General features: G+C 51.0%; 1 protein-coding gene and 1 long non-coding RNA gene across 3 annotated transcripts in view; one reads left to right on the forward strand and one right to left on the reverse strand.

The window, feature by feature from the left end:
- LOC135276810 (uncharacterized) overlaps positions 1–5,916 on the forward strand; it is a 44,656-nt gene extending 38,740 nt beyond the window's left edge. Inside the window, exon 3 of the long non-coding RNA XR_010344382.1 lies at positions 5,610–5,916. This is a non-coding gene — a long non-coding RNA (uncharacterized LOC135276810). The remainder of the gene's footprint in view (positions 1–5,609) is intronic.
- ATCAY (ATCAY kinesin light chain interacting caytaxin) overlaps positions 1–15,555 on the reverse strand; it is a 46,047-nt gene extending 30,492 nt beyond the window's left edge. Inside the window, exons 1-2 of one of the 2 annotated variants that reach the window (XM_064382079.1) lie at positions 15,318–15,555; positions 10,208–10,324 (exon numbers count right to left, since the gene is read on the reverse strand). In XM_064382079.1, the coding sequence (XP_064238149.1) occupies positions 10,208–10,284 (77 nt within the window). In that variant the 5' untranslated portion in view covers positions 10,285–10,324; positions 15,318–15,555. Of the gene's footprint in view, positions 1–10,207; positions 10,384–15,317 lie in introns of those variants that run through there. The other variant, XM_064382080.1, reaches the window with a different exon arrangement.
- Between the last annotated feature and the right edge of the window lie 3,624 nt (positions 15,556–19,179).

The raw sequence follows: 19,179 nt of genomic DNA on the forward strand, positions 1-19,179 counted from the left end.
AGTGACAGAGCGAGACTCCATCTCAAAAATAAATAAATCAATGAAAATAAAATAAAACAAAAAACCCTCAAAAAGTTATTAGCAAGCAAACAATTCACAGCCACTCGGCTGTGAGGGAAATAGAGTTGAGGAAGCTGAGTGATATATCTCACCCCGCACCTGACCCTCCTCAGCTATGATGCCCTGGGCAAGCTCCTTCCCCAAGTCCTCAGTTTCCCCTCGCAGCCTTCCTCAGTCCCTCAGCCTGCCTCCACTGGGCCCAGGGCCTTTGCACATGCTGCCCTCGCTGCTCAGAATGCGGGGCCCCTATGTCCACCTCCTTCCCCGGCTCATCCCTCCTCACCCTTCACAGCCAGGAAGCTCCCCTTCCCTCCCTGACCTGGTCAGAAGTGCCATGAACCCAGCTGCCACCTTGATTGGGTTGTGTGGCTACAAGTGGCTGGTATACAGTCAGCGCACAGCATCGGAATGAATGAGTGGAGAAACTGAGGCAGCGAGGAATCTCGGGGCTGCCTTCAGCTCTAGCTCCATAGCAGGCTGCAGAAGGGTGAGAGTGAAGGAAAATGCTAGAAGGAGGCCGGGCGTGGTGGCTCATGCCTGTAATCCCAGCACTTTAGGAGGTGGACACATGCGAATCACCTGAGGTCAGGAGTTCAAGACCAGCCTGGCCAATATGGTGAAACCCCGTCTCTACTAAAATTATAAAAATAAGCCGGACATACAAAAATATGCACTTGGAGTCCCAGCTACTTGGGACGCTGAGGCACGAGAATTGCTTGAACCTGGGAGGCAGGGGTTGCAGTGAGGTGAGATTGCACCACTGCACTCCAGCCTGGGTGATAGAGCAAGCCTCTGTCTCTGTCTCCAAAAAAAAAAAAAAAAAAAAAAAAAAAAAGGGGGCTAGAAGGGCAGAGGGCATGCAGTGCTGTGTCTCACATCTTTAGGGGAAGTACAGAGACCACCCCTGCAGTCCGCAGGAGAGAGGGGAGCGGATGGCTGGGCTGAAAGAAACATAATTGTGAGGCCAGGTGCGGTGGCTCACGCCTGTAATCCCAGCACTTTGGGAGGCCAGGGCAGGTGGATCACCTGAGGTCACGAGTTTGAGACCAGCCAACAAGGTGAAATCCCATCTCTACTAGAAATACAAAAATTAGCCAGGCACGGTGGCACGTGCCTGTAATCCCAGCTACTCAGGAGGCTGAGGCAGGAGAATTGCCTGAACCTGGGAGGCAGAGGTTGCGATGATTTGAGATCGCGCCTTCATACTCCAGCCTGGGCAGCAAGAGCGAAACTCTCCCTCAAAAAAAAAAAGAAACAGAACTGTGAGCTGTTTTGCAGCAGAATGAGGTGCCTGTGTGCGTCTGCAGCTGGATCCGCTCCGCACCAAGGAGCTGCGCTCAGTCCTTCCATGGACAAGGAAGACAGAGGCCTCGTGGAGGAAGTGTGCTGCTGGCAAAGGCGTAGCTCGTGGGGCCCAGGCCGGCACAGTGAGGCCACTGTCCTGCAAACGCAGAGCTGCTGCGCGGGCGAGCTGAAATTCACAGGAAGCACACCGTCCTCCTGCTCCTGCTGGCCTCGCCCCTTCCAGAACCAGCCTCCAGCTGGCATTTGCAGCTGCGCTCAGGCCCAGTTTTTGTCTCAGGAAGGTTTGGGTGAGACGAGAGAGCTTTAAAAATTATCGGTGGAGTCTGGGCATGGGGCTCGTGGCTGTAATCCCAGAACTTTGGGAGGCTGAGGTGGGCGGATCATGAGGTCAGGAGTTAAAGACCAGCCTGGCCAATATGGTGAAATCCCGTCTCTACTAAAAATATAAAAATTAGCCAGGCTTGGTGGCGGGAGCCTGTAATCCCAGTTACTCGGGGGCTGAGGCAGGAGAATTGCTTGGACCTAGGAGGTGGAGGTTGCAGTGAGCTGAGATTGTGCCACTGCGCTCCAGCCTGAACAACAGAGGGAGACTCCATCTCAAAAAAAAAAAAAAAAAAAAAATTATTGGTGGAGGCTGGGTGCGGTGGCTCATGCCTGTACTTTCAGCAATTTGGGACACCTAGGTGGGCAGATCACTTAAAGTCGGGAGTTTGAGACCAGTCTGGCCAACATGGTGAAACCCAGTCTCCAGTAAAAATACAAAAATTAGCCAGGTGTGGCGGCGCACGCCTGTAATCCCAGCTACCTGGGAGGCTGAGGTGGGAAAATTGCTTGAATCTGGGAGGCGGAGGTTGCAGTGAGCCGAGATTGAGCCATCGTACTCCAGCCTGGGCGACAGAGTGAGATTCTCTCTCTCAAAAAAAAAAAAAGAAAAACAATGAGCGGGGGAAGGGAGCTGCATTGAACAAGGTCCAGGCTAAAAATCACGGTGACACTGGAGGTGATTCTGTATTTGCACTGCCTTCTCCACTTGCACAGCTCATCTCAGCGGTCCCATCGAAATTTCTTGACCACCTGGCGCACAAGGGATTATTGTCCCATTTTACAGATCAGGAAACTGAGGCACTGAGATACTCAAAAAGGTACCCCAAGTGGCAGAGCAAACCCGCCGCAGAACTGGGATTTGAACCATGGCCGTCTGATTCCAAAGCTTATGCGCCTTTTTTTTATGCTGTGTTGCTTTCAATGACATTATTTAAAAATTATTATTATTTTTCTTAGAGATGCAGTCTTGCTCTGTTGCCCAGGCTGGAGTGCAGTGGTGTGATCATAGCTCACTACTGCCTCAATCTCCCAGGTCTAAACAATCCTTCTTCCTCAGCCTCCTGAGTAGCTGGAAATACAGGTGCATGCCAGCATACCTGTCTTGTTTGTTTATTTACTCTTATTTATTTGTTTTTTGAGACAGTCTCACTCTGTCACCTAGGCTGTAGTGCAGTGGCGCGATCTTGGCTCACTGCATCTTCCACCTTCCAGGTTCAAGCAATTCTCCTGTCTCAGCCTCCCCAGAAGCTGGGATTACAGGCGCCCACCACTACACCTGACTAATTTTTGTATTTTTAGTAGAGACAGGGTTTCACCATATTGGTCAGGCTGGTCTCAAACTCCTGGCCTCAGGTGATCCACCCGCCTCGGCCTCCCAAAGTGCTGAGATTATAGGTGTGAGCCACTGTCCCTGGCCATTTTTAATTTTTTTTTTTTTTTAGAGATGGGGGTCTCATTATGCTGCCCAAGCTGGTCTCAAACTCCTGGCCTCAAGTGATCCACCTGCCCTGGCCTTTTAAGGCATTGAGATTACACGTGTGAACCACCATGCCCAGCTGGAAAGAACATTAGACTGTGTACCAGGATCTCTGTGCTGAGTCATAAAAGAATTTGTAAGGTCTAGGATGGTTTGGGGTTTTCTGCCTGGAGACATGGGGTTGAAAAAAGTTTTCAAAGACAGGACTTAGGACAAGAAGCTGATGCTTTGATCTTGGCAGAGGCCAGAGCTCATGGGGACGGGAGAGAGTGACATTCAGGACTGTCCGGAGACTTCTAGACCCTGGTGTTTGGTGCTGGAAGGAACCTATGGAGATCACCTCATCTGATTCCACTTTTTTGTTTGAGATGGGGTCTCACTCTGTCACCCAAGCTGGAGTGCAGGTGTGCAATCATAGCTCACGGTGGCCTCCACATCCTGGGCTCAAGTGATCCTCCTGACCCAGCCTCCTGAGTAGCTGGGACCACAGGTGTGAGCCGCTACACCCAGCTAATTTTTGTAGAGACAGGGTCTTACTCTATCTTACCTAGGCCTGTCTTGAACTCCTGGGCTCAAGCAGTCCTCCTGCCTTGGCCTCCTAAAGTGCTGGGATTATAGATGTAAGCCACCATGTCTGGCTACCCGATTCCATTTTCTACAAATAAGAAACTCACAGTTTCTCTGCCTGGGGCACACCAGGAGCAATCGACTACTTTAAAACCATTTCTTCACCTGTAATCCCAGCTACGCAGGTGGCTGAGGCACAAGAATTGTTTGAGCCTGGGAGGTGAAGTGCTAGAGACAGAATGCTTGTTCTTAGGTACTGCAAGGAAAAATTAGCATTCAGACAAAGAGTTTCCTCAGCAAGGCAATTTTACTTTCTGCAGAAAGGGTACTGCTCATCAGCCATCTTGCTATGAGAGTACAATGAATGGGAAAGGCAGGCATATTTATTCTTTACCTATTGGGTCCTTACTGCTGTCTGATGTCCATTGGTTGGTTGGAGCTGGGCTTCACAATCTAAACTAAACTTGATTGGCTAACAACGTAAATCTTTTCTAAATAGGGAAAGGCAACGGAGAACAAAAGAAAAGAGGAAGTTGCTTGCAAAAGGACTTAGAAAAGTAATAACATTCTTTTTTTTTTTTTTTTTTTTTTTGATATGGAGTCTTGCTCTGTCACCCAGACTGTGCAGTGGCACAATCTTACCTCACTGCAACCTCTGCTTTCTGGGTTCAAGTGATTCTCCTGCATCAGCCTCCCTGGTAGCTGGGATTACAGGCACATGCCACCATAGCCTGGCTAATTTTTGTATTTTTAGTAGAGACGAGGTTTCACCATATTGGCCAGGTTGGTCTTAAACTCCTGACCTTGTGATCCAACCACCTTGGCCTCCCAAAGTGCTGGGATTACAGGCATGAGCCACCACGCCCAGCCAATAACATTCTTAAATAAGGAAGGGGCATAGACTGTGAGCTGGGACATGCCTGTGAGCACGTCCAGCACAAGTACCTTGGTTAAAGTACAAGGACATAGAATGTGCTTATTCCCGTATATCTAACAGCTACATAGGATAGGCCTTAACAAAGAGTTACTAGCAAAAAGCAAGAATGCGTTGAAGAAAGTTAGTCTTTAAAAGAGACTATTGTTTTTTTTAATTTTTTTTTTTTATTGCATTTTAGGTTTTGGGGGGTACATGTGAAGAACATGTAGGATTGTTGCATAGGTACACACATGACAGTGTGATTTGCTGCCTTCCTCCCCATCACCTATATCTGCATTTCTCCCCATGCTATCTCTCCCCAACTCCCCACCCCCTGCTGAAAAGACTATTTCTTTTTTCTTTTTTTTTTTTTTGGAGACGGAATTTCGCTCTTGTTACCCAGGCTGGAGTGCAATGGCGCGATCTCGGCTCACCGCAACCTCCGCCTCCTGGGTTCAGGCAATTCTCCTGCCTCAGCCCCCTGAGTAGCTGAGATTACAGGCATGCGCCACTGTGCCCAGCTAATTTTTTTGTATTTTTAGTAGAGACGGGGTTTCACCATGTTGACCAGGATGGTCTTGATCTCTTGACCTCGTGATCCACCCGCCTTGACCTCCCAAAGTGCTGGGATTACAGGCGTGAGCCACCGCGCCCAGCCTAAAGAGACTATTTCTAACGTTTATTATTATTATTCTTTAAAACGAAACTTTGAAGAGGAATTTTTTACTTTCTACATGAAGTTTGCAGTGAGTTGAGATCATGCCACTGCACTCCAGCCTGGGTGACAGAGTGAGGCTCTGTTAAAAATAAAACAAAAAAAAAACCACACCAATTTCTTGCCCATTCCAGAGTACTCCTAACTAGACCACAAGTTCCCTGCTAAAAAAAAAATCATCCTTAAATTGCTCCAGTTGCTAAGTGTATGTATCATGATTTGACGACCCTTTTCTATCCATTCAGGTATCAGCGGTATTTATATCAAATGAAGAGAAAGATCACAGAAGAGACCGAGGAAGGGAGAAGGAAGTGTCACAGGTGAGCAGACAGGAGCTATATGCTGACCAAGAGGCTGTCTCTCTGAAACGCTTGCAAATCCATGGACACAAACTCCCAAAGACGGTACCCAGCAGACACGAGATTCTTGGCTATACTTAAAAAAAATATTAGGCCGGGCGCAGTGGCTCACGCCTGTAATCCCAACACTTTGGGAGGCTGCGGCGGGCAGGTCATGAGGTCAAAAGATCGAGACCATCTTGGCCAACATGGTGAAACCCTGTTTCTACTGAAAAAAAAAAAATTAGCTGGGTGTGGTGGCACGTGTTTGTAGTCCCAGCTGCTCGGGAGGCTGAGGCAGGAGGATCGCTTGAACCTGGGAGGCGGAGGTTGTAGTGAGCTGAGATTACGCCACTGCACTCCAACCTGGTGACAGACAGAGACTCTGTCTTAAAAAAAAAAAAAAAAATTCCCCACTGCAGAGACAATATCATTAAGTATTCTGCCTGATGTATGAATTATGCAATGTCTCTGTGAAAAAAAAGCAAAAAAAAATAGTAAAAATAAAAATAAAAATTTATTTCTTTTTTACAGACAGGGTCTCATAAGTGCAATGGTGCCATCAAAGCTTACCGCAAGACTGGGTGCAGTGGCTCACACTTGTAATCCAAGCACTTGGGAGGCCGAGGCGGGCTTATCACCTGAGATCAGGAGTTCGAGACCAGCCTGACAACATGAAGAAACCCCATCTCTACTAAAAATACGAAATTAGCCAGACATGGTGGTGCATGCCTGTAATCCCAGCTACTCAGGGGGCCGAGGCAGGAGTATCGCTTGAACCCAGGAGGCGGAGGTTGCGGTGAGCTGAGATCACGCCATTGCACTCTAGGCTGGGCAACCAGAGTGAAACTCTGTCTCAAAAAAAAAAAAACTTCCTGCAGTCTCGACCTCCTGGGCTTAAGCAGTCTTCCTGCCTCAGCCTCCTGAGTGGGGCCACAGATGTGCACCACCACCACGCCCTGCATTTTTCTTGTTATTTTTTGTTTTTTTTGAGACAGAGTCTCACTGTGTCACCCAGGCTGGAGTGCAGTGGAGAGATCTCTGCTCACTGCAATCTCCACCTCCTGGGTTCTAGCAGTTCTCCTGCCTCAGCCTCCCAAGCAGCTGGGATTACAGCTGCATGCCACTATGCCTGGCTAATTTTTGTACTTTTAGTAGAGACAGTTTCACCAAGTTGGCCAGGCTGGTCTTGAACTCCTGACCTCAGGTGATCTGCCTGCCTCGGCCTCCCAAAGTGCTGGGATTGCAGGCATGAGCCAGCATGCCTCGCCAGTTTTTCTTTTTGTTTTTTTAAGAGATGGGCTCTCGCTATGTTGCCCAGGGTAATCTCAACTCTTGGGCTCAAGTGATCCTCTCACCTTGGCTTCCCAAAAAGCTGGGATTACAGATGTCAGCCTCTGCTCCCAGCCGTGATTCTAGGCTATTCTGATAACAGGCACCTCATGCTACAGAGAAACACACACAGGTGTGTGGGCTGTAGAGGCCTGGCATTGCCTGGATCCACGAGAAGGCTTAAGTTCTGGAATACCTTATTATTTTTTTTGAGACGGTCTCTTGCTCTGTCTCCAGGCTGGAATGCAGTGGTGCGATCTCAGCTCACTGCAACCTCCACCTCCCGAGTTCAAGCGATTCTCTGGCCTCAGCTGCCCAAGTAGCTGGGATTACAGTTGTTCACCACCACGCCCAGCTAGTTTTTGTATTTTAAGTAGAGACAAGATTTCACCGTGTCGGTCAGGCTGGTCTCAAACTCCTGACCTTGGGTGATCCACCCACCTCGGCCTCCCAACGTGCTGGGATTACAGGCGTGAGCCACCGCGCCCGGCCGAAGTTCTGGAATTTTAAGGTGCCGTCTTCGACAGTCCTCTGCCTGCCTGGACACGGAGGGAAAGGAGGCTCTCCACCTCCCACGCCAGCCTGAGTCATTTTCAAGGAGACCGATTGCTTCCAAGCGTTCTTCTCTATCTCCTTCAAGCCCCACTCCCTTTTAGGTTTATTCTTTTGGCCTCATTTTGGCTTCCAGAACGCTCTCAGATTGAGATTTTTCTGGAACTGGAGATTATTTTATTTATTTATTTATTTATTTTTTTAAGACAGTCTCACTCACTCCATTGCCTAGGCTGGAGTGCGGTGGTACAATCTCAGCTCACCGCAGCCTCCGCCTCCCGGGTTCAAGTGATTCTCCTGCCTCAGCCTCCCGAGTAGCTGGGACTACAGGCACGTGCCACCACGCCTGCCTAATTTTTGTATTTTTAATAGAGATGGGGTTTTGCCATGTTGTCCAGGCTGGCCTCAAACTCCTGACCTCAAGTGATTTGCCCACCTTGGCCTCCCAAGGTGCTAGGACTGTAGACGTGAACCACTGCGCCCAGCTGGAGATTCTTTGCAAATTCCCCTTTTCAGGTGGAACAGGTCTGGTCTTTCTGACTGAACCTCACCCAAGAGTTTCTGTAAGTGACGCTTGGGCATCGTGTCCGGGAGGTGGATGAATTCCTTGCTGTGAAGGGGAGAGGGACGAGCAGCTGTCTCTAGCCAACATATCAGTCACATATGTCAGTAGCAAATCGCACAGCTTCCGTTCCACCCAGGGGGAGTGCAGTGGCGCGATCTCAGCTCACTGTAACTTCCACCTCCCAGGTCAAGTGATTCTCCTGCCTCAGCCTCCCGAGTAGCTGGGATTACAGGCATCCGCCACCACCCTAGCTAATTTTTTTTTTTTTTAATATTTTTAGTAGAGACCGGGTTTCACTGTGTTGGTCAGGCTGCTCTCAAACTCCTGACCTCGTGATCCACCTGCCTCAGCCTCCCAAAGTGCTGGGTTACAGGCGTGAGCCACCATGCCTGGCCTTTTGTTTTCTTTTTAAATAGAGACAGGGTCTCCCTCTGTCTCCCAGGCTGGAGTGCAGTGGAGTGATCCTGGCTCACTGCCACCTCCACCTTCTGGGCTCAGGCGATCCTGCCTCAGCCTGCCAAGTAGCTGAGACTACAGGTGCACACCACTACGCCCAATTAATTTTTTTTTTTAGAGAGAGGGGGGTGTCTCACTATCTTGCCCAGGCTGGTTTCGAACTCTTGGGGTCAAGTAATCCACCCAGCCTCAACCTCCGAAACTGCTGGTATTGTAGGTGTGAGCCAGCACGCCTGGGCCCTGTGATTTCTTATTCCATCTGGTGACCAGCACTCATACCCCAGTATTTATTAGGCGCTGACTGTATGCCAGGCACTGTCCTTAGGTTGGGATACAGCAGCGAGCTATAAATAAAGACCCCTGCTCTTGTGGGGCTCTCTGTGGTGGGGAGACAGAGTGTAGACAACATGTCCCCGTAAAACATTCAGCATAAGGGCTGGGCATGGCTCCCGCCTGTAATCCCAGCACTTTGGAAGGCTGAGGCAGGAGGATCACCTGAGGTCAGGAGTTTGAGACCAGCCTGGCCAACGTGGTAAAACCCCGTCTCTACTAAAAATACAAAAATTAGTGTGGTGGCTTGCGCCTGTTATCCTAGCTAGTCTGGGCACTGAGGCAGGAGAATCACTTGAACCTGGGAGGCGGAGGTTGCAATGAGCCAAGATTGCACCACTGCACTCCAGTCTGGGCGACAGAGCAGGACTCTGTCTCAAAAAAAAATAAATAAATTCAGCGTATTAGGGGGAGGTGGTGTCTCCTAAAGGCTGCTAATTAATCACCATGGTGGCTCAGCCTCCCGAGTAGCTGGAATTAAAGGCATGTGCCACCGTACGCAGCTAAGTGTGCTACCATGCCCAGCTAATTGTAGTTTTGGTAGAGATGGGGTTTTGCCAAGTTGGCCAGGCTGTTCTCGAACTCCTGACGTCAAGTGATCCATCCACTTTGGCCTCCCAAAGTGTTGACGTGAGCCACCGCACCTGGCCAGAATGTTTAGAACTCTTAAAATAGTGTAGGGGGCCAGGTGCGGTGGCTCATGCCTGCAATCCCAGCACTTTGGGAGGCCGAGGCGGGCGGATCACCTGAGGTCGGGAGTTCAAGACCAGCCTGACCAACATGGAGAAACCCTGTCTCTACTAAAAATACAAAATTAGCCTGGCATGGTGGTGCATGCCTATCCCAGCTACTAGGGAGACTGAGTCAGGAGAATCGCTTGAACCCAGGAGGCAGAGGTTGCTGTGAGCCGAGATTGAGCCACTGCACTCCAGCCTGGGTGACAGGGCGAGACTCTCAAAAAACAAAACAAATAGTTTAGGGGTGGGCTTCCTTTGGAGGTTTGGGGCAGGGAGGACAGAAATGAATCTTTGTAATTGAGCAAATACCCACGCTGTGCCTGGCCTGGACTATCCGCTGTGAGGCCACAGAGCAGACTCGCACACAGGGCCTCAGCCCTCCCAGAGGGTGTGGGAGGTGAGGACACGCAGAGATAGAAGCAGGCCAGCCCCGGGCCGTTCCCACTCAGAGACGATCTGGCTCCTGCGTCGCACCTGGGAGAGACACCGGGCCTGCTCCCCCTACAGTTGACACAGGGATGGGGAAGTCCTACCTGGGAAGATCTTCGTCCTGCCATTCCTCCTTCACGTCCACGTTTTCCATCCGGAGTGTGGCTTCGGTGGTCCCCATGGGAGCTGGGAAGAGGCGCCGGCTTGAAGCAGGGATGAGCCTTGAAGGGAAGCCACAGAGGAATGGGTTTTACTGCTCAGTAATCCTAATGGCAGTGCCCTACCTCCTCCTCCTCCTCCTCCTTCTCCTCCTCCTCCTCCTCCTCCTCTTCCTCCTCCTCTTCCTCCTCCTCCTCCTCCTCCTCCTCCTCCTCCTTCTCCTCCTTCTCCTTCTCTTCTTTTTTTTGAGACAGATCTCACTCTGTCACTCAGGCTGGAGTGCAATGGCGTAATCTCAACTCACTGCAGCCTCCACCTTCCAGGCTCAAGCGATTCTCCCACCTCAGCCTCCCAAGTAGCTGGGATTACAGGCACCCGCCACCACTCCTGGCTAATTTTTGTATTTTTAATAGAGATGGGGTTTCACCATATTGGACAGGCTGGTCTCAAACGCCTAAGCTCAAGCGGGTCCACCTGCCACTGCCTTCCAAAGTGTCTTAGGTCAGGCGTGGTGGCTCACGCCTGTAATCCCAGCACTTTGGGAGGCCGAGGCCAGTGGATCACGAGGTGAGGAGTTCAAGACCAACCTGTCCAACATAGTGAAACCCCATCTCTACTAAAAATACAAAGAGTAGCTGGGCGTAGTGGCGGGCACCTGTAATCCCAGCTACTCGGGAGGCTGAGGCAGGAGAATTGCTTGAACCTGGGAAGGGGAGGTTGCAGTGAGCTGAGATCACACCACTGCACTCCAGCCCGGGTGACAAGAGCTGGACTCTGTCTCAACCAAACAAACAAACAAAAAACCTTTGCCTTAAAGGATTACAAGGGTGAGCCACCACGCCTAGCTCTTTTATTTTTTTTTAAAGGTATGAACTTGCTCTGTTGCCCAGGCTGGAGTGCAGGGGCAGTCATAGCTCATTGCAGCCTTGAACTCCTGGGCTTAAGCAAACCTCCTGCCTCAGCCCCCAACCAGTAGCTGCAGCCACAGGTGTGCGCCATCATGCCTGACTAATTTCAAAAAAAACTTTTTTAAGAGATTGGGTCTTGCTTTGTTGCCCCGGCTTGCCTTGAACTCCTGGCTCAAGCAGTCCTCCTGCCTCGGCCTCTCAAAGCACTGTGATTACAGGGGTGATCTGCTCCCACCCAGCACTTCTTGTTGAACTATCACCAGCCCCAGGAGGTTCCCCTGTTTTACAGATGAGTAAACAGAGGCACAGAGAGCTTAGGGCGCACAGACGGGTCTGGAGTTTGAAGCTAGGTGAGAGGCCGAGCCTTCAGATACAAGCCCTGCTCCCTTGGAAACTCTGAAATCCACCTTCTCCAGGGTGAGCCATGATGCACATAGCCTTGTCCTCCCTCTCTTACCTTGGACCTCAACTAGAATGCAAGAAATCCAAATCATCATTCTTACTAAGGTGTGAATGGCTGATATACGTTAGCTTCCATGCTGGGAATGCCAAGTTCAAACAGAATCCGGTCGGCTCTAACCCATCGCTGTCTGCCATCTCTACCAGGCCACCTGTCCTGTCCCTCTGTCCTCCCTCAAGCAAGTCCTAGTGACCTTCTGACCCCCCACGGCTCACAAAGGCAGTGTGGAGAGACTGGGATTGGAAATGAGGCCCTCATCTTTACTAACCACAAAATGCCACATTATTTATTAATTTATTTAAAGATGGGGTCTTGCTCTGTTGCCCAGGCTGGAGCGTAGTGCTGCGATCCTGGCTCACTACAGCCTCCAACTCCTGGGCTCAAGTGATCCTCCTGCCTCAGCCTCCCGAGTAGCTGGCACATGGGCATGTGCCACCATGCCTGGCTAATTTTTCCACACAGATGGGGTCTTGCTGTGTTGTCCAGGCTGACCTTAAACTTTCAGGCTCGGGATTCTCCCACCTCGGCCTCCCAAAGTGCTGGGATTACAAACGTGAGCCATGGTGCCACCCCACCCCCACACCAACTTTGTTTTTCTTGTTTTGAAAAGCTCACTGGGGGCAGGGGAAGGGCAGGGGGCAGCAGTCTGGGTGGCGGCCAGGGCCAGGGTCAGAGCTGCCAGGTGAGACTGAGTTCAGGTCTGCTCTGGGGCATGGCAGACTCTCAGACTATCTCCCTCTCTAGGTCTCAGTTTCCCCTTCTGTAAACAAAAGAGTTGAATTTGAGATGACCTCTAAGATACCTTTAGGGCCTACCATGCCGGCATCTCATGACTCAGCCAACTCCATCTGTTTCGTGCTTTGAGAAGCCAGTGCTTTGCACCTGTGGACAATTCTGCTGCCCTTGCTGCAAGGGGACACTTGGCATTGTCTGGAGGTATCTTTGTCCCAGCTGAGGGGAAGAAGCGCTCCCGGGGGCAGGCCAGGGGTGCTGCTCAACACCCTGCAGTGCCCAGGTGGATCACAAGGTCAGGAGTTCAAGACCAGCCTGGCCAATATGGTGAAACCCCGTCTCTACTAAAAATATAAAAATCAGCCAAGCGTGGTGGTAGGTGCCTGCAGTCCCAGCTATACGGGAGGCTGAGTCAGGAGAATCATTTGAACCTGGGAGGCAGAGGTTGCAGTGAGCCAAGATCACGCCATTGCACTCCAGCCTGGGTGACAGATCGAGTCTTCATCTCAAAAAAAAAAAAAGTCATTTCTCTGTGTATTCCCGCACTTGTGAAAGGATTTCAGACCCGTGTCCGGTAGTCATTACAGAGCATCGTACACTCTGTGCCTCCATTACCTCTGCCTGTCCTCTCAACAGCTCTTGAGTAGCTAGATCCACTTTTTATTTTGATTTTCTTTTTTCTTTTTTTCTTTTCTTTTTGAGACAGAGTCTCCCCTCTGTCACCCAGGCTGGAGTGCAATGGTGCAATCTCGGCTCACAGCAACCTCCGCCTCCTGGGTCCAAGCAATTCTCCTGCCTCAGTCTCACGAGTAGCTAGGATTACAGGCATGCGCCACCACACCAGGCTGTTTTTTGTATTTTTTAAAGTAGAGACGGAGTTTCATCATATTGGCCAGGCTGGTCTCAAACTCCTGACCTCAAATGATCCACCTGCCTCGGCCTCCCAAAGTGCTGGGGTTAAAGGCATGAGCCACTGCGCCCAGCCTTAGTTCCACTTTTTAAAGCACTCAGGGGCCAGGCGCAGTGTGCATGCCTGGAATCTCAGCACTTTGGGCATATCGCTTGAGACCAGGGGTTCGAGACCAGCCTGGGCAACATAGCAAGACCCCAGCTCTCAAAAAAAAAATTACAACTAACCAAGTATGATGGTGAGTGCCTGAGGTCCTAACGATTCAGGAGGCTGAGGTGGGAGGATCACTTGAGCCCAGGAGGTCGAGGCTGCAGTGAGGTATGATCACATCACTGCATTCCAGCCCGAGTAACAGAGTGAGATCCTATTTCAAAAAATAAGATAAAAATAAAACATCTGACTAGGTGCAGTGGCGCATACCTGTAATCCCCAGCACTTTGGCAGACTGAGATGGGAGGATTGCTTGAGTCCAGAAGGTCAAGACCAGCCTGGGCAACAAGGCAAGACCCCATGTCTACAAAAAAAAAAAAAAAAAAAAAAAGAAAAGAAAAAATACAAAAATTAACCAAACATGGTGGTGAGTGCCTGGTGTCTGAGGTCCCAGCTATTCAGGAGGCTGACTGAGGTGGGAGGATCACTTGAGCCCAGGAGGTCAAGGCTGCAGTGAGCTATGATTGTGCCACTGCATTCCAGCCTGAGCAACAGAGACCCTATTTCAAAAAATAAAATACAAAATAAAGCATCTGGCCAGGGCAGTGGGTCACACGTGTAATCCCAGCACTTTGGGAGGTTCGCTTGAGCACAGGAGATCAAGACCAGCCAGGGCAAGATAGCAAGACCCTGTCTCAAAAAAACAAACGAAAAAAGCAACTAAGTCCCCCGATTCTCACGGCCCACCCCCCCGCTGCCCCTCTGGAGTGGGTCACCCGCAGCCCCCCAGCGTGGATGTCAGGTCTGCATCGGGGACCATGGCTCAGCAAGGGAGGACCCAGAGGCAGATGAGGAAGTGGGGGGAGGCGACGGCTAAAACTAGACCCTCCCCCGTGCAGGGTGAGAGTTTCTCACTCGATTCTCTGTCCTCGATGTCGTCATTCATTCTTGGAGGAGGGACAGTAACACGCAGCCCGGGGGAAAAAAAATCCGTCCTGCATGCTACGTGGTGGGGGCGGGGGGTGGCGGCAGGCCCTTCCCGAGAGGGTAAGTTCTCCACGGCAGTGGAAACGCATTTGCTCTCTGGAGGGAGGGGTCTTCGCCTCTGCCTTCCTCTTTCTGAGCTGGGTGTGACCTCAGCCCCCAGGAACACTGCCCCCAGCCCCGCCCTCGACCCCCAATCCTCTGGCAGCTGCAGCCACAGGCGTTGACTCCCCAACCTTCTAAACATGGGGTGTGGTGGGTCCCCAGTGGGGGTCCCTAGTGCGCCCGGGACACTCCTGCATTCAGACCCTGGCTTCGGATTTGGGGATGGCAAAGAAGGCAGTGACATCGAGGAACACGAGTGACGCGCTCATTTGAGCCCTGATGTCTCATTATTAGCAAATCACATAGCAGTTCCGATTAAGGAGGAGGCATCTGTGTGTTAAAACATAAACCACCCCTTCCTCCCCACCCCACAGGCAAGCCTTGATCGACACACTTAGAGAATATATGTATATATTTTTTTCCAAATCGGCTGCTGGTGGCCTTCCCAGCGTTCAAAACAGGAAACACACAGGGCTGGGATGGGTCTCTGTCAGCGTCCCAGAGAGAAGCTGAGCTTTGCATCCTCCCCAGCTGTCAGCGAGACCTGGAAGTGGTGCACATCTCTGCCTTCCAAGGCAACGGGGCGCACGGAAGGTAAACTGCTGCTGGGTGCCGGTCAGGGAACGGGTGTCCCTGGGTCCCGGGAAAACGGATGTGAGGGCCTTGAAGGAGTCCCCAGACCATGGCTCTCCGCTCCCACCCGCCCCATCTGCTGGAAAGGGGAGTTGGAGGCGGCAAATGCTGCCGGATAAACCTTCCCGGGAGACGGTTTACCCCGGGAGGGGAGGGGAGACGCGCGCACTCACCTCTAAGCTGCTGAGACAGCCTCTCCTCCTCACTGGCAAACAAAGGCGAGTCCTGCCCGGGTGCGGCCGGGCATCCCTCAGGCTCCCCAGGCCTTCAGAGCATCCGAGGGAGAGGCTGCTGGCAGGGGCGGATTCTGCATCCGAGGAAGGTCACCCAGGGCGACGTGGCCAGCGCCCCGCCAAAGCTCTTTTGTGTGTGCAGGGGTGTGGGGTGCGGGCTTAGCGGTGGGCTCCCCTGCGCCGGGCTGCGGCTGCGCCCCCTGCCATCGCCGCCCGCCTGCGCGTCCTGCCTGCCTCCGAGGTGTCTGTCTGCGGCTTCCCAGCTCGAGGCTGGCAGAGGCTCGGCTTCCCGGAGACAGTTAATGTATGCTGCTTTTGTGTGCAGCGGGGAGGGGGTGGGGGCAGGCCTGACCGAAAAGCACAGCCCCCCCCACCCCCCTGCCAGAATCCGGTCCTCTCCATTGGCTGAAAGACAAGCCTCTCCCAAAGCCACTCCAGAGGCAGAGGCAGAAATAATTTTCTGATGGCGCATTACAGATTTAAAAAACAAAACAACGGACAAATACATACATACGTGGCGAGGTGGCCTCATTCCTTAGAGAACGGGGTGGGGGGGATGAGGGGGCTGGGGAACGTCTTCTTGGCACTTCTCCTTGCAAAGGGAACAGGGGTGAGGGGTGGCGTCCCCCAAAAAGTCTGAGCAGGCAAAGAAATGACTGTCCCCAGGCCAGGCGTGGTGGCTCATGCCTGTAATCCTAGCACTTTGGGAGGCAGAGGTGGGAGGAGCATCTTAGGTCAGGAGTTCGAGACCAGCCTGGCCAACATCCTGAAAACCCGTCTCTACTAAAAATACAAAAATTAGCTGGGCCTGGTGGCCGGCGCCTGTAATCTCAGCTACTCAGGAGGCTGAAGCAGGAGAATCACTGGAATCCAGGAGGCCGAGGTTGCAGTGAGCCGAGATTATGCCACTGTATTCCAGCCTGGGTAACAGAGGGAGACCCCCGTCTCAAAAAAAGAAAAAAAAAGAAATGACGGTCCAGGTCACTGTGTCGTGGGTCCATGAGGTGGTCACTTAACGTTGTTGGAGCCTCGTGCTCTCAACAGGGGTGGGTACAGGGGAGACAGGAATTTCTCAGGCACACTTGCTCGGCAGGGTTGCTGTGGGAATGGCGCCCCCTGCAGTTGTGCGACGGCGTGGCCTCACCCTGGAGGAATTCAAGACTGGAAGATGGTAGGTGGAGGCCCTGCAGTCGGACTGGAAATGGGTTTGAACTCTAGCCCAGTCACTCCCCAGCTGGGGGACCAGTGAGTGTGAGGGATCTCACCTGCCGGCCTCAGTTTTCCTCATCTGTGAAATGAAGCCACTAGGCCTTTCCACATGTTATGAGGTGATGCATAGACAGCACTCAACACAGTGCTGGAGCACAGGAAAACCTCTATCTGTGTATGTGTTTCTTTTTTTCTTTTTCTTTTTTTTTGAAGTAGAGTCTCCAGCTCTGTTGCCCAGACTGGAGTACAGTGGTGCGATCTTGGCTCACTGCAACCTCTTGAGTCCTGGGTTCAAGTGATTCTCCTGCCTCAACCTCCCAAGTAGCTGGGATTACAGGCACGTGCCACCACGCCCGACTAATTTTGTATTTTTAGTAAGACGGAGTTTCACCATATTGGCCAGGCTGCTCTCGAACTCCTGACCTCAGGTGATCCGCCCGCCTTGGCCTCCCAAAATGCTGGGATTACCCGTGTGAGTCTGTCTAGAGACGACTTTGGAGTAGTGCAGGGTGGGGGACCCTTGGGGAGCCTTCCTGGTGGGGCACAGGGGTGATGACTGTATGCTTGAGACCCCTGAGGAGTGAATGGACTTAGATGAATTTTTAAAAAGAGGGAGGAAGGTGTATTCTGGACAGACAGGCCTGCCTAGACTGGCATTTCAACAGACACAGCTCCTCCCCAGTACACGAGGGCCCCTGGAGCTGTCCATGGTGCTACAGCCACCACCAGGGAGACACGGCGTGTGACCTGAGCTCGGTCCCTGTCTGTTTTTTTTTGTTTGTTTGAGACAGAATCTTGCTGTGTCGCCCGGGCTGGAGTGCAATAGCATGATCTTGACTCACTGCAACCTCCACCTCCTGGTTCAAGCGATTCTTCTGCCTCAGCCTCCCGAGTTGCTGGAATTACAGGCACCCACCACAGTGCCCGGCTAATTTTTGTATTTTTAGTAGAGACGGGGTTTCCCATGTTGGCCAGGCTGGTCTCGAACTCCTGACCTCAGGTGATCTGCCCACCTCAGCCTCCCAAAGTGCTGGGATTACAGGTGTGAGCCACTGAGCCTGGCCCCTGTTTTCATTTCGTTTTGTTTTTAATTTAAAAAGTAAAAAATTTTAATTTAATTTAATTTTTTGGAGACAAGGTCTTGCTCTGCAGCCCAGGCTGTAGTGCAGGGGTGCGATCATGGCCCACTGCAGCCTCAACTTCCTGGGCTCAAGTGATCCTCCTATCTCAGCCTCCCCAGTAGCTGGGACAACAGGTGTATGCCATCCATCACGCCTGGTTAATTTTTTAATTTTTTTTTGTAGAGATGGGATCTTGCTATTTTGCCCAGGCATACATACCATACCTAGTGAGTGTGGATATCTTTGGGGGCCATTATTCCACTGGCCATCCCTGAGGAATTAGCTTGGAAAGGCACAAAAGGGCTTCATTTTGTAGGATCTTGAAACTTTTCTGAAGGTGAGCTTGTAGGAAATTTTCTTGTGGGCCGGGTGCAGTGGCTGACACCTGTAATCCCAGCACTTTGGGAGGCCAAGGCAGGTGTATCGCTTGAGGCCAGGAGTTCGAGACCAGCCTGGCCAACATGGTGAAACCTTGTCTCTACTAAAAATACAAAAATTAGTCAAGTGTGGGGGTGGGCCCCCGTAATCCCAGCTACTCGAGAGGCCGAGGCAGGAGAATCACTTGAACCTGGGAAGTGAGCCGAGATTGCTTTTGCTTTACTGCACTCCAGCCTTAGCAATGGAGCAAAGCTCCATGTTGAAAAAAAAAAATATGTGTGTGTGTGTGTGTGTGTGTGTGTATATATATATATATATATACATATACATATATAGTCTGCAAACAGTTTTGCATCTTTCTTTTCATTCTTTCAACATAACTATAAACTATATATATAATTTTTTTTTGAGATGGAGTTTTGCTCTTGTTGCCCAGGCTGGAATGCAATGGCACGATCTCGGCTCACAGCAACCTCCGCCTCCCTGCTTCAAGTGATTCTCCTGTCTCAGCCTTCCGAGTAGCTCGGATTACAGGCACCTGACACCATGCCCAGTTAAGTCTGTATTTTTAGTAGAGATAGGTTTTCTCCATGTTGGCCAGCTGGTCTTGAACCCTTGACCTCAGGTGATCCGCCTGCCTTGGCTTCCCAGAGTGCTGGGATTACAGGGGTGAGCCACCTCGCCCATTCTATATATCATATTTTTATAACATATATAAAAAAAAAAAAAAAGAAAGAAAGAAAGAGAGAGAGAGAGAAAGGAAAGAAAGATAGAGGGAAAAAAGAAAGACAGGAAGAGAGAAAGAAGGAGAAGGAGAAAGAGAAAGAAAGAAAGGGAGAAAGGAAAGAAAGAGGGAAAAAAGTCTTTCTTTCTCTCTCTCCCTCTTTCTTTCCTTTCTCCCTTTCTTTCTTTCTCTTTCTCCTTCTCCTTCTTTCTCTCTTCCTGTCTTTCTTTTTTCCCTCTATCTTTCTTTCCTTTCTCTCTCTCTCTCTCTTTCTTTCTTAAGATGGATTCTCTTAAGAGTAGTTGCTTAGACTACTCTTAAACTCCCAAGAAGCAAAGCAGAAGTTCATGGATGCCTAAGACCCAAGACT

This window comes from Aotus nancymaae, unplaced genomic scaffold, assembly GCF_030222135.1.
Source record: "Aotus nancymaae isolate 86718 unplaced genomic scaffold, 86718_ANA_hifiasm-v0.15.2.pri h1tg000028l, whole genome shotgun sequence".
NCBI lineage: Eukaryota > Metazoa > Chordata > Mammalia > Primates > Aotidae > Aotus > Aotus nancymaae.